Source organism: Penicillium antarcticum (genome assembly GCF_028974205.1).
Source record: "Penicillium antarcticum strain IBT 31339 chromosome Unknown utg000002l_segment0_segment0, whole genome shotgun sequence".
NCBI lineage: Eukaryota > Fungi > Ascomycota > Eurotiomycetes > Eurotiales > Aspergillaceae > Penicillium > Penicillium antarcticum.
This window is the reverse complement of record NW_026695300.1, coordinates 420,752-431,684: the sequence shown is the minus strand read 5'-3', so window position 1 is coordinate 431,684 and position 10,933 is coordinate 420,752. Positions and strand designations below refer to the sequence as shown.

Here is a 10,933-nt window from a genome sequence, read left to right as displayed (position 1 = left end):
GGGCTTGGACGGCAGTTGTAGCAGATAATGAATGCTTAAGTTGACTTCAAATACGAGGGAACCCCGTATACATAAGTTGCCTATACTATCTGCCTTTAGTGTGTCGATTGAGCCTTACTCTACAGAGTATACATAAGACCAAGGTGTTCCCGGTCTAAAAAAGAGTAGAGATCTGCAGAACCCAATTGACTGCCAGTCTCGAGTCTCGAGTCTCAAGTCGAGTGGCAGGGGAATGAGGCAGGGCATTCTTATAAGTTAGTTAAGTATGTATTAAATAAGCAGCGATAAGACACGCGATAATAATAGTCGGAGGATAAGATCTTCTTCTTCCCCTTCCCACCTTCGATGATGATCTTAATGCCTCTAATTTGATCTTTTTTTCTTGTCTTAATCTTCGATCCAATCCTCGGGGCCTTCCCGTCCTCTCCTTCCATTATTGCCTGTTCGACGATCGACCGTTCGACCTGTTCGAGTAACGAGATCTTGTCTTTTGTCTTTGATCTGACCAATTGCTTCACCCGAGTGGTCTCAATCGATCCAATTATTTCTTGATTCTCCAAGTGCACTCATCTAAATTACAACTGTCGCGTGATTCGACCAATACGTATCCTCCCAGTCCTCCAATTCGGTTCACGACCGGATTTCAATCGACACCCACCTTCCCACCTCCACGGTGGCTTCCATCCTATATAGGGCGTCGCCCATTGACCCGGCTCTCAAACCTGGCTCGCCTGGAGATCGCGAGTTCCCCTACGATTCCCCGTCCGAAGCCTCTGCTACGCGTCAGCCCTCCAACGGATCGATACCCTATTCTACCACACTGCCGGACATCAAAAGCGTGACCAAGTTTGATAGTGCTTACCCTAGCTCGACTTCTGTTAGCACTTCGCTTCCTGGATTGGCAGCTTTGGCGTCTGTCGCTTCAGCACCGACCTCTAATCTCCGGTACGTGAGGGCATACAGAACAAACTGGATTACCAGCCCCGACGCTTCCCTGGACTATCTATACTGTGTAATCTTGGAAGATCAGTAATTTGGTAGTAATCTGGCCCCTCTCTTGTGCATGAGGTGTATCAAAGAGAGGTTATAGGCTGGGAGATCACCAATTTTCCAATGCCAATTGCCATTGCCAACTTCCCAATTTGAAATCAACCTGCTAACACCTATCTAGATCCTCAAGCGATGCCAGTATGAGCATGGCCAACATGACCTATACCTCGCCCGCCGCGACGACCGGAGGGAGCCCTGTAAGAATCCGCTTATCTCGGGTCTTGGCACCTGGACCGTGCACCCGCATTTTCCCTTTCCTTATCGACTCAAACTCATCTTATCATTCTATCTTCTCCCATCTTCCTCACCTTCCACCATGGCCACTACATTGACTGACGCCAATCGTACTCAATTACAGCCCGTTTGCCAAAATTGCGGCACCTCTACGACCCCCCTGTGGCGACGTGATGAACAGGGTTCAGTCCTCTGCAACGCCTGTGGACTGTTCTTGAAACTTCATGGCCGTCCTCGTCCGATAAGCTTGAAAACCGATGTGATCAAGAGTCGCAATCGCGTTAAGACCGGCCAAGGTCCAAAGCGCAAGGTCAGTTCGCGCTCAAAAATTTTCCCTCCCTAGCCTCTATCTGGCCCTAGATAAGATATGTGCTGATACGAGATTACGAGCTTAGTCCGGCGGTCCTGTCGATACCAATGGTCTCCCTTCCAGATCAGAGGCTGGCACTCCTCCTCTCGGTGGACATGGATACCGTCGCGCGTCGCGTAAGATGTCCCCGGGCCATTCGGATCGCTCGAACTCCCCCGTATCCCGGACTGAGACACCTGGCTTTGGCTCGATGCACGCGCACAACTCGAATATCGCGCCCCAGCACATGTTCGATAGCGTCACCCTGGGCGATAATATGAATTCCTCCAGCAGCCTCCCCTCGCGACAGATGCGCCAACCCTCTCCGTCAGCAGTCGACCGCCAACTCGACTCCCCCCACACATTCGAAAGCCTCCTTGCCCTCAACACATCCCTCAAAACCCGCGTCAGCGAACTGGAATTCGTCAATGAGCTTTTCCGCGGCCGCGTGACAGAACTTGAGCAAAGCGACGCCAGCGCGCGCCGGTCGGAGATGATCGTACGAGACTCGGAAGTCCGCCTCCGCCGATCCCTCGAAGACTCCCAGCGCCGTGAAGAAGATCTCAAGCGTCGCGTCAGCGATCTCGAGCGCCAAGTCGGAACCAGCAGCGCCGGCGACGCCGAGTCTGGCGAGCCATCTGCCAAGAAGATCCGCCTGTCAGACGTGGTGGAAACCAGCGAGGAAGTGCAGCCCAAGTCGCAATCTCCCAAGAGCGTCTAGTCTGCGCCTGCGCATCATCAATCCTACTTCAGCCACCTTCACGCGCACATCGTAGCTTGTTTGACTTGTTACGCGGTCTCTCAGTTGCGGTCTTCATCCCGGTTTCTTTCTGATCTTTTTTGATACCCTTCACCCCCTTCATTGCTCCGTTGTCATTACTGGCTTGGAGCTTTAACAAAAAAAGCTCATACTCTTGAATGGTTTCAATTCTTGTTTTTCTTCTGCCCTTTTCCTTCTGTCTGGATGTTTTGCAAACCCTTTCTTGTTCTAATTTGCTTTTTTGCCTGCTGTGTGCTGTACGAATTTCTCTATGCTTCTAATACAATATTCTTTACATTCTTCATTTACTGGTCACGAGGATTTAAGACTGGTATGTAGAGTTGGAGCTTTTAAGTTGGTTTTATTCTAGGGTTCATGAACGTTAGCAATCTTTACCTACTTTTGGTCTTGCTTGTGCTTGCTGATAACCTTATCTCCAACAGGATATGCAATCTACATTAGCTGGACATATACATCCCATAATGGGTGGTAGAATAGCACAAGCAGTACGGGAGGAAAGGCACATCCACATTGAGTAAGGTCATTAGTCCTGAAATATAAAAGGCAACAAAAAAACCCGAAGCTGTCACACGAATGAAGAAGGAATAATGTAAGGAAAGCCCGCCAGACCAAGTAGCAAGTCTATAAGATAAGAGAAACAATGCATCATGGGTATTTCTAGTATCAAGACCAGACACATAACATGCCATCAAATGCCCTCTATACCAAGCAAGTCATAACCGAAAGAAATCAAAACGAAGAAAGGAAAGTTCAAAGAAAGAATGAGGGAGACAGACAGATTACCAAGAAAACTCACCACCGCGAATGATTGCGCAAACCGAACTCACGCAAGTCGGTGACCGGCCTTTCTGTTCATGGCATTATGTATCGAGCGCTCGCGGAAGATACTCCAGAGACAGACGGCGATACCGAAGATACCCGAGACGAAAGTCATGAAATAAGCCGAGCGGTAGCAGCCCAGACCATCGGGACATTCCCGGTCACCGTCCTTCCCTACAACGGAGTGACCATCGTAGATACTTCCGTAGAGAATGTTGAAGATATTACCACTGAACACAGGGGCGAGGGTCATAACACCCCAGTTCTGGGATAGACCGCCAATACCGAAGGTGTGAGCAGTAAGAGAAGGGAAGACGCCGAAGAGGAAACCGTAGGCGATACCGGTCATACCTGAGACGACAACTAGGCTGTTTGGGTTTGAGATTGACGTACCAGCCAGCTGGGTTAGGGTGAAAACGACGGCTGAGATGAAGAGACACCAGAAGCGGGACATGCCGAGTTTCTTGACTAGCAGGTCTGAGCCGATGCCGCTGAAAAGGCGGCCGAGGAAGTTGCCGAACGAGAGGATTGAGACATGCATGACTTGGCGGTGTTGGATGAATGTGTCTGTGGCACTGTCGTCGTAGTAGAGCCATAGGGCTTTGACGCTGTTGCCGATATTGTTGATTGTCATTAAGCCGATTCCGGAGAGGAGCGCCATCGTGAGGAATAGTTGCCAGAATTCGACGCGCTTCAGCATTGCTAAGCCTCTGATGTCGAGGTGGTGCGACTCGTCGGCTACTTCGTCCAGGAAATCGTCATCTAGAGTGTCAAAGGATGGCCGGGGATGGTCGTTCTTCGAGACCAGGGAGGATGTCTCGTCGTCAGGGTTCAATGGTCTGCCGTGGTTTGAGACGTTTGATTGGGATCGTGCGTGTGCGGGGTGTTGCCCATGCTCGAAGGCGGTTGAGCCATGTAGGCCAGAATCTTCAACATCTTCTGGCACAGATCGGAGATCCGTGGGATGGTGTAGCCTATTGGACTCAGCTGCGTTGTGTGGGACAGCTGAGTAGGGCTCCGAGACGAGAATTCGCAGGAATGGAATGGATGCAAAGGACAAGATGGAGGTACCGAGGGCCAAGAGCAATAGGAAGCGGCCGGTATCATCCTTGAAAATGAGTGTGGATACGTTGGACCAAAACAGAGCACTGAGTCCAAAGGCCGCCAGCGGGAAAGCCGTAGCTGTGCCACGATGATCGGGGAAGTTGGATGCCGCTGATACATTCGGTTAAACCCTTATCCAAGTACTTGTTTCGTGTGACCTACCTGTCTTAATAGCACCACCAAAGGCAGCGCAGCCACCCATACCGGTCAGGAACGTAAATAGGCATAGGAAGATGATCGGCATGGATCCCTCGCCATGTTCATATGCTACTAACGTCAACGCCGTTCAACATAGAGGCAGCAATAGGGCATACCGGAGTAGATCGGGAAATATCCCAGACCCAGAGCGATCGAACCGACCAGCGTGACCAGTCTTGGGCCCCGCGCATCAGTTAATAGGCCCATAGGAATTCCCATGGCATACATGCCCAAGTTTCCAGCAACACCCTAGAGCTTGTTAGGACACCTTCCCTGCGACAGCCACGGCACCACTCACAATCAGGTTGCTCTCAGTCGACGAGAGCTTCATCTTTTGGGCGAATTGCGGTGCCCATGCGGAGTATGCATACTGTCAGACTGTTAACCTTAAATCGTCCTTAAAGGGACAAGATCGGAGATATCACGCACATTTGTTCCGCATGACAGGGCGACCAGCGTCCCTGCAATGACAGAAATGATCCGGGCAGTTTTATGGAGAGACATTATCTCGACTGTATGTAGTCCTCCCAGGTGTTTCCCGGTGTGTACGCGTGGGGCCGGAGGTCGGAGGTCGGAGAGTTGTGACGATTAGATGGATAGATAAGAGGGATACGGGGAGGACATCGGAGGAAGGAGAAAGAGAGATAGATACAGAGACAGAGAAAGAGCAAGAAAGGAAAGAAAGGAGCGAATGGGTATAGAAGAGTCGAAATAGAAATCGGAGGCCAACTGGACTTTTCAGGAGCGTCGTAATCGGGCCTGGGGGGACCCGTTAGGTAAGGAATCTGGAGATCACCTGTGGACACTTGACCCGCGTCGGAACGTCAAACGTACCAAGTACAATGGATTTGAATTAGAGAGTAGTAGTTATGGCAATGGCAATGGATAGAAAAGTACAAAGCAGAGGGGGGTAGAAATGTCTAGATAACAGCTGCATATGCACATCAATATCTTTACATATTGCGAATCCAATTCATCCTATACGTCACCATAGTCTCACTAACTTTACTTATCACTTGGTTCATCGATAAGAGTGTCTCACTCACTAGGGCTGTCTAAGCTGTCTGTGCCCGCAATTGCGCCTAAACATTTGTAAGTCCTGTTCCGACCGCTTACATAACATGACGAAGGCGGCACTGGTGCCTGACCAGGTGATCTCCAACTTCTCCTCTCCACACTCCACACAGCAACCTGCATCAGGTACATACACAACTCTCAACTATTCGATCGGGCTGGGATATCTGATACCTACACTCCCAACATGGGTGCCCTCCTTTCTCTGCCACTTTTGGCCGTGCCGAGTGTGGGCACAGTACGTTGTCGCCCATCGCAATACACTTGCAGCCTGACTGACTTTCTTCCTCGAACAGCTCGTAACAATCGGAACATCATGCTGTGGAGCAGCAACATGCTCGATGGTGTGCAGCGCCTGCGGAAAGTTCCAAAACAGGTACTTTTCATCGACTGCATAGTGCCGAGAACCCGGACTAATAAGGAAACAGTATGGCGACGAGAATTGCCTATGCCTTCATCCTCTTGATCAACTCGATAATTTCCTGGATTATGCTCACACCATGGGCGCTGAAGAAGTTGCAACACTTGACTCTCGACTACATGGAAATTCGATGCGACGGGAAGGAATGTCACGGCTGGGTCGCGGTTCATCGCATCAACTTTGCTCTCGGTCTCTTCCACTTGATCTTGGCCCTCTTGCTCCTCGGTGTCAAAACCTCGAAAGATAGCCGCGCTTCTCTGCAGAATGGATACTGGGGTCCGAAAATCATCCTCTGGATGGCATTCGTTGTCATGTCATTTTTCATCCCCGAGCCCTTCTTCTTCGTCTACGGCAACTACATCGCCTTCTTCTGTGCCATGCTATTTCTCCTCTTGGGGTTGATCCTACTCGTGGATCTTGCGCACTCTTGGGCCGAGTTGTGTCTGCAGAAGATCGAGGACAGTGATTCCCGTGTGTGGCGTGGTCTGCTTATCGGTTCGACCCTCGGCATGTACCTGGCATCCTTCGTCATGACTATCCTAATGTACATCTTCTTCGCCAACAGCGGATGTTCTATGAACCAGGCTGCTATCACCGTAAGTCGAACGACTCTTTGACTCTGGCATAAGACTGACTCGAACAGGTTAACTTGGTTGTATTCTTGATCATCTCATTCGTCTCCGTTCAGCCGGCGGTTCAAGAGTCAAACTCTCGCGCAGGATTGGCCCAGGCTGCAATGGTCACTGTCTACTGTACTTATCTCACCATGTCTGCTGTCTCGATGGAGCCTGATGACAACAACTGCAACCCCTTGATCCGGTCTCGCGGAACCAGGAATGCTACCATTGTCCTGGGGGCCATCGTCACCATGGCCACAATTGCATATACCACTACCCGCGCCGCCACACAAGGAATTGCGCTGGGATCCAAGGGTGGCCACAGCTACATCCAGCTGGGTGAAGACGATAATGAGCACGGCTTGGTGACCCAACAACCAACTGCTCGTCGTGAGATGCGCGCTGAAGCCCTCCGCGCTGCCGTTGAGAGTGGTAGTCTGCCTGCCAGTGCTCTCGATGACAGCGACGACGAGGAAGAGTATGAGACTGCCAAGGATGATGAGCGCGGGTCCACCCAGTACAACTACTCGCTCTTCCACATCATCTTCTTCCTGGCCACAACTTGGGTGGCCACGTTGCTGGTCCAGGGACTATCACTCGAGACTAACACCAAGTTCGCTCCAGTTGGCCGCACATATTGGGCCAGCTGGGTAAAGATCGTCAGCTCCTGGGTCTGCTATGCTATCTACTTGTGGACCCTCGTTGCTCCTGTCCTTCTGCCGGATCGCTTCGGTGTTTACTAGATTTGTTGATAGTATGATTGAATTGGCGTTTAGAGCGATACTTTATGCGCGTGGCTCTGTTAGCTTTTAGTTAATAGCTGCAATAGCAAATATGTCAGTGACAAGCTCGTATAGTGAATGTAAACCCAGAGACAGAAAGCCGAGTCCTTCGTCATATCTTATCAAGTCTTGGCAAACCCACGCGTAAAGTGCGACGCGCCCAACTCGCCCACCTCAGACACCATGGAATGAACATGGCGACAATCCAGGCCATCGAGGCTCGCTCGGTATGACTCCTGATGTTGATAAGCCCACAAATCTCTGACCATCGCGTTTGCCAGGTCCACCAAATCCAATCCGGTCAGGTCATCGTTGACCTATGTTCTGTCGCCAAAGAGCTCATTGAAAACAGTCTCGATGCTGGCGCAACCTCGATAGGTGGGTGATTCCAATAAAAAACTAGTTGAAACTGTACCCTAACGCATATGAGTTCAACAGAGGTCCGATTCAAGAATAATGGGTTGGATCTGATCGAAGTTCAGGACAACGGTAGCGGAATCGCTTCGGAGAATTATGAAAACGTTGGTGAGTTTGCTGCTCACAGTTGAGGATATGCAGTCTAGCTAATCACTTTCTTCTGTCCCGACAGCCCTGAAACACTATACGTCCAAATTATCCACATACGACGATCTCGCCAGTCTGAACACCTTCGGTTTTCGCGGCGAGGCGATCTCCTCGCTGTGCGCGCTGTCCGATTTCCACGTCATAACCGCACAGGCAAATCAAGTCCCACGCGCAAACCGACTTGATTTCGAACAATCCGGGAAATTGCGCAAAACGCAGATTGTCGCTGGACAGAAGGGAACAACAGCGTCCGTCGAAGGCATCTTCAAAAGACTCCCCGTGCGCAGGCGCGAACTGGAGAAGAATATTAAACGGGAATATGGAAAGGTGTTGAACCTGCTACACGCCTATGCTTGCATTAGCACCGGAGTCAAATTCAGCGTTAAGAATACCGTTGGCAAGACGCGGAACGTGGTAGTATTCTCTACGAATGGGAATGTCACTACGCGAGAGAATATCGCCAATGTCTACGGGGCGAAGACGCTTTCGGCGCTTATTGCGTTGGATCTGGATCTGGAGTATGAGCCTTCTACTGCCATGAAGCGGGCTGGAGACGGAGACGGGCTCAATCGAATCCAGGTCCAGGGTCATATTTCGAAACCTGTCTTTGGTGAGGGACGACAGACACCTGATCGACAGATGTTTTTTGTTAATACGCGTCCTTGTGGTTTGCCGCAGATTGCAAAGGCGTTTAATGAAGTTTACAAGTCTTTCAATGTTTCTCAGTCGCCGTTTATCTTTGCTGATTTTAAGATGGATACGGATGCTTATGATGTTAATGTTTCGCCTGATAAGCGCATGATTTTGCTGCATGATGCAGGGGCTTTGATTGAGTCTCTTAAGACTTCTCTGGCTCAACTGTTCGAGGCTGCCGATCAGACGGTGCCGCAGTCACAGGTCAAATCCAAAGCTTCTGCGAAGCAACAACCACTAGCATCACTTCCTGGTTTCGTCACTGCTCGACAGCTCAGTCAAAGTGCTGAAGCCGATAGCCCCAGTCGAAGTCAGAGCAGAGATAGTCCGGCGGAGACACCCGTTGCTAGCAAGACAAATGCACTCAAGCGTTTCATGACTTGGCAAGAAGGCCCGGAAAGCCCATTACAAGCAACGCCGTCTCCAGCTCCATCGCTGAGAACGCCACGCGCTGCATCGAAGCCTTTCCCAGCTGCGACTCCAATCTCATCTGAAAATGAGGCAGATTCATCTGCTGCCGAGACAGTGAACGATAAGCCTCCTTCCCAGGTGGAAGAAGAGACAGAAGAGCAAACACAAGAACATCCATCCTCACAACCTTCAGCATTAGATGAAACTCCAAGTCGCAGACGCGGCGACTTGGAAGAAACACCAAATGTCGTTCAAAATGCATTTGATAGAATGCGTCCTCGACGAATTCCTGCTGAAATGGCTACTATTACTATTGGCAATCGGACTGTCACTTCTATGGTTGGTAGTGGTCTCCCGCGAAAGCGGGCATCTGAGGATCCACCTCCTATGAGAGAACCGCCTCGCCGAAAGAGGCTGATCCATACACCCTCGCGGCCTAATATCTTCGGAAAGCATATGCAGACGTTTGCTGCGCCGGGGTCGCAGGCTGAGGAACACGACGAGGAGGATGAAGACGAAGAAGAAGAAGATGACAAATCAGACCTGGAAGGAGAGGAAGAGAATGACGAGGAGGAAGAAGCTTTGAGTGAGGTCGAGCGAATGGAAGAAGATGAGGAAGACGAAATCGAGATCGAGCAGACTCAAGAGGCTCAAGATGGCGATGAAGAACCCGAGGCCGAGCCGTCCGAAGGCGCCGAGTATATTCCTGAACCAGTCCCACCCGAACCGGAAGCAAGCGAAACAGAAACGAACCAAGATGATACCGGTGCAGATGACAATCTTGATGAAGCGGCTAAGAAATCACGGGAAGAAGCCGTTGTTCAACGCTTGATCCACGAAGCCGAAGAGACCGCCGTTCTGCCACAAGATAACGCCAGTCGTGCAAATAAGATGAATAAGGGCGCCACGCATCGCGATGCTACTGTAAATCTCGTCAGCACAGTGGACGGATCCATTTCAAAACTTCAGTCCCAAATCTCAGCGCTGCGCGAGGGTTTGCAAAAACGTGCCAAGCCGACAGATCAACAAGCTAGGAACCTCGACGAGGAAACCGCCGAGGACCGACTCTCCCTCACTGTGAGCAAAAAAGACTTTGCCCAGATGCGCATCATCGGCCAGTTCAACCTCGGCTTTATAATCGCGGTCCGTCCCGCAAAAGATGGCGAAGAACTCTTCATCATTGACCAACATGCTTCAGACGAAAAATTCAATTTTGAACGACTGCAATCTGAAACCGTTGTGCAAAACCAACGTCTCGTTCGTCCCCAGCGCCTCGACCTCACTGCTGTTGAGGAAGAGGTTGTTCTCGAGAATCGAGCCGCACTAGAGAAGAACGGGTTCGTGGTGACAGTTGACGAAAGCGGGGACGAGCCCATCGGCCGGCGATGCCAATTGGTCTCGTTGCCACTCAGCAAGGAAATCGTCTTCGGCGTTCGGGATCTGGAAGAGCTTATCGTTCTGCTTTCCGAGTCCGTCTCGCATGAAGTTTCTGTCCCGCGGCCGAGCAAAGTGCGCAAGATGTTTGCTATGCGTGCTTGTCGATCTAGTATTATGATCGGCAAGACTTTGACGGGGAGGCAGATGGAACGTGTTGTGAGGAATATGGGCACTATTGATAAACCGTGGAATTGTCCGCATGGACGACCGACTATGCGGCATTTGATGAGTCTGGGTCAGTGGGATGAATGGAATGAGTTCAAGGATGAGGATGAGAACCCAGGGTTGGATCCTTGGAGGAGGTATTTGGAGGCCGCAGAGGAAGAAGAGGATGTCGAAGAGGAAGAGGAAGAGGAAGAATAAATGACAGCGATACCCGATGTGTGATATAAATGTATA

General features: G+C 50.7%; 4 protein-coding genes across 4 annotated transcripts; 3 read left to right on the top strand and 1 right to left on the bottom strand.

Annotated features, from left to right (window-relative positions):
- Positions 1-1,366: 1,366 nt before the first annotated feature.
- N7508_001155 (putative GATA transcription factor (AreB)) lies at positions 1,367-2,354 on the top strand (the record flags this gene model as incomplete). Its single annotated transcript, XM_058459221.1, has 2 exons — positions 1,367-1,594; positions 1,680-2,354. 2 exons carry the CDS (start codon positions 1,367-1,369, stop codon positions 2,352-2,354), a joined length of 903 nt encoding a protein of 300 aa, XP_058322753.1.
- An 883-nt stretch (positions 2,355-3,237) lies between these two features.
- Positions 3,238-5,039, bottom strand: N7508_001154 (uncharacterized protein; the record flags this gene model as incomplete). Its single annotated transcript, XM_058459220.1, has 5 exons — positions 3,238-4,448; positions 4,500-4,604; positions 4,652-4,784; positions 4,834-4,905; positions 4,965-5,039. 5 exons carry the CDS (start codon positions 5,037-5,039, stop codon positions 3,238-3,240), a joined length of 1,596 nt encoding a protein of 531 aa, XP_058322752.1.
- A 757-nt stretch (positions 5,040-5,796) lies between these two features.
- On the top strand, positions 5,797-7,390 carry N7508_001153 (serine incorporator domain-containing protein; the record flags this gene model as incomplete). The annotated part of the gene is made up of 4 exons (XM_058459219.1): positions 5,797-5,847; positions 5,906-5,985; positions 6,038-6,626; positions 6,674-7,390. 4 exons carry the CDS (start codon positions 5,797-5,799, stop codon positions 7,388-7,390), a joined length of 1,437 nt encoding a protein of 478 aa, XP_058322751.1.
- A 227-nt stretch (positions 7,391-7,617) lies between these two features.
- N7508_001152 (ATP-binding mismatch repair protein PMS1) lies at positions 7,618-10,897 on the top strand (the record flags this gene model as incomplete). Its single annotated transcript, XM_058459218.1, has 4 exons — positions 7,618-7,656; positions 7,711-7,807; positions 7,868-7,954; positions 8,019-10,897. 4 exons carry the CDS (start codon positions 7,618-7,620, stop codon positions 10,895-10,897), a joined length of 3,102 nt encoding a protein of 1,033 aa, XP_058322750.1.
- Positions 10,898-10,933: the final 36 nt, after the last annotated feature.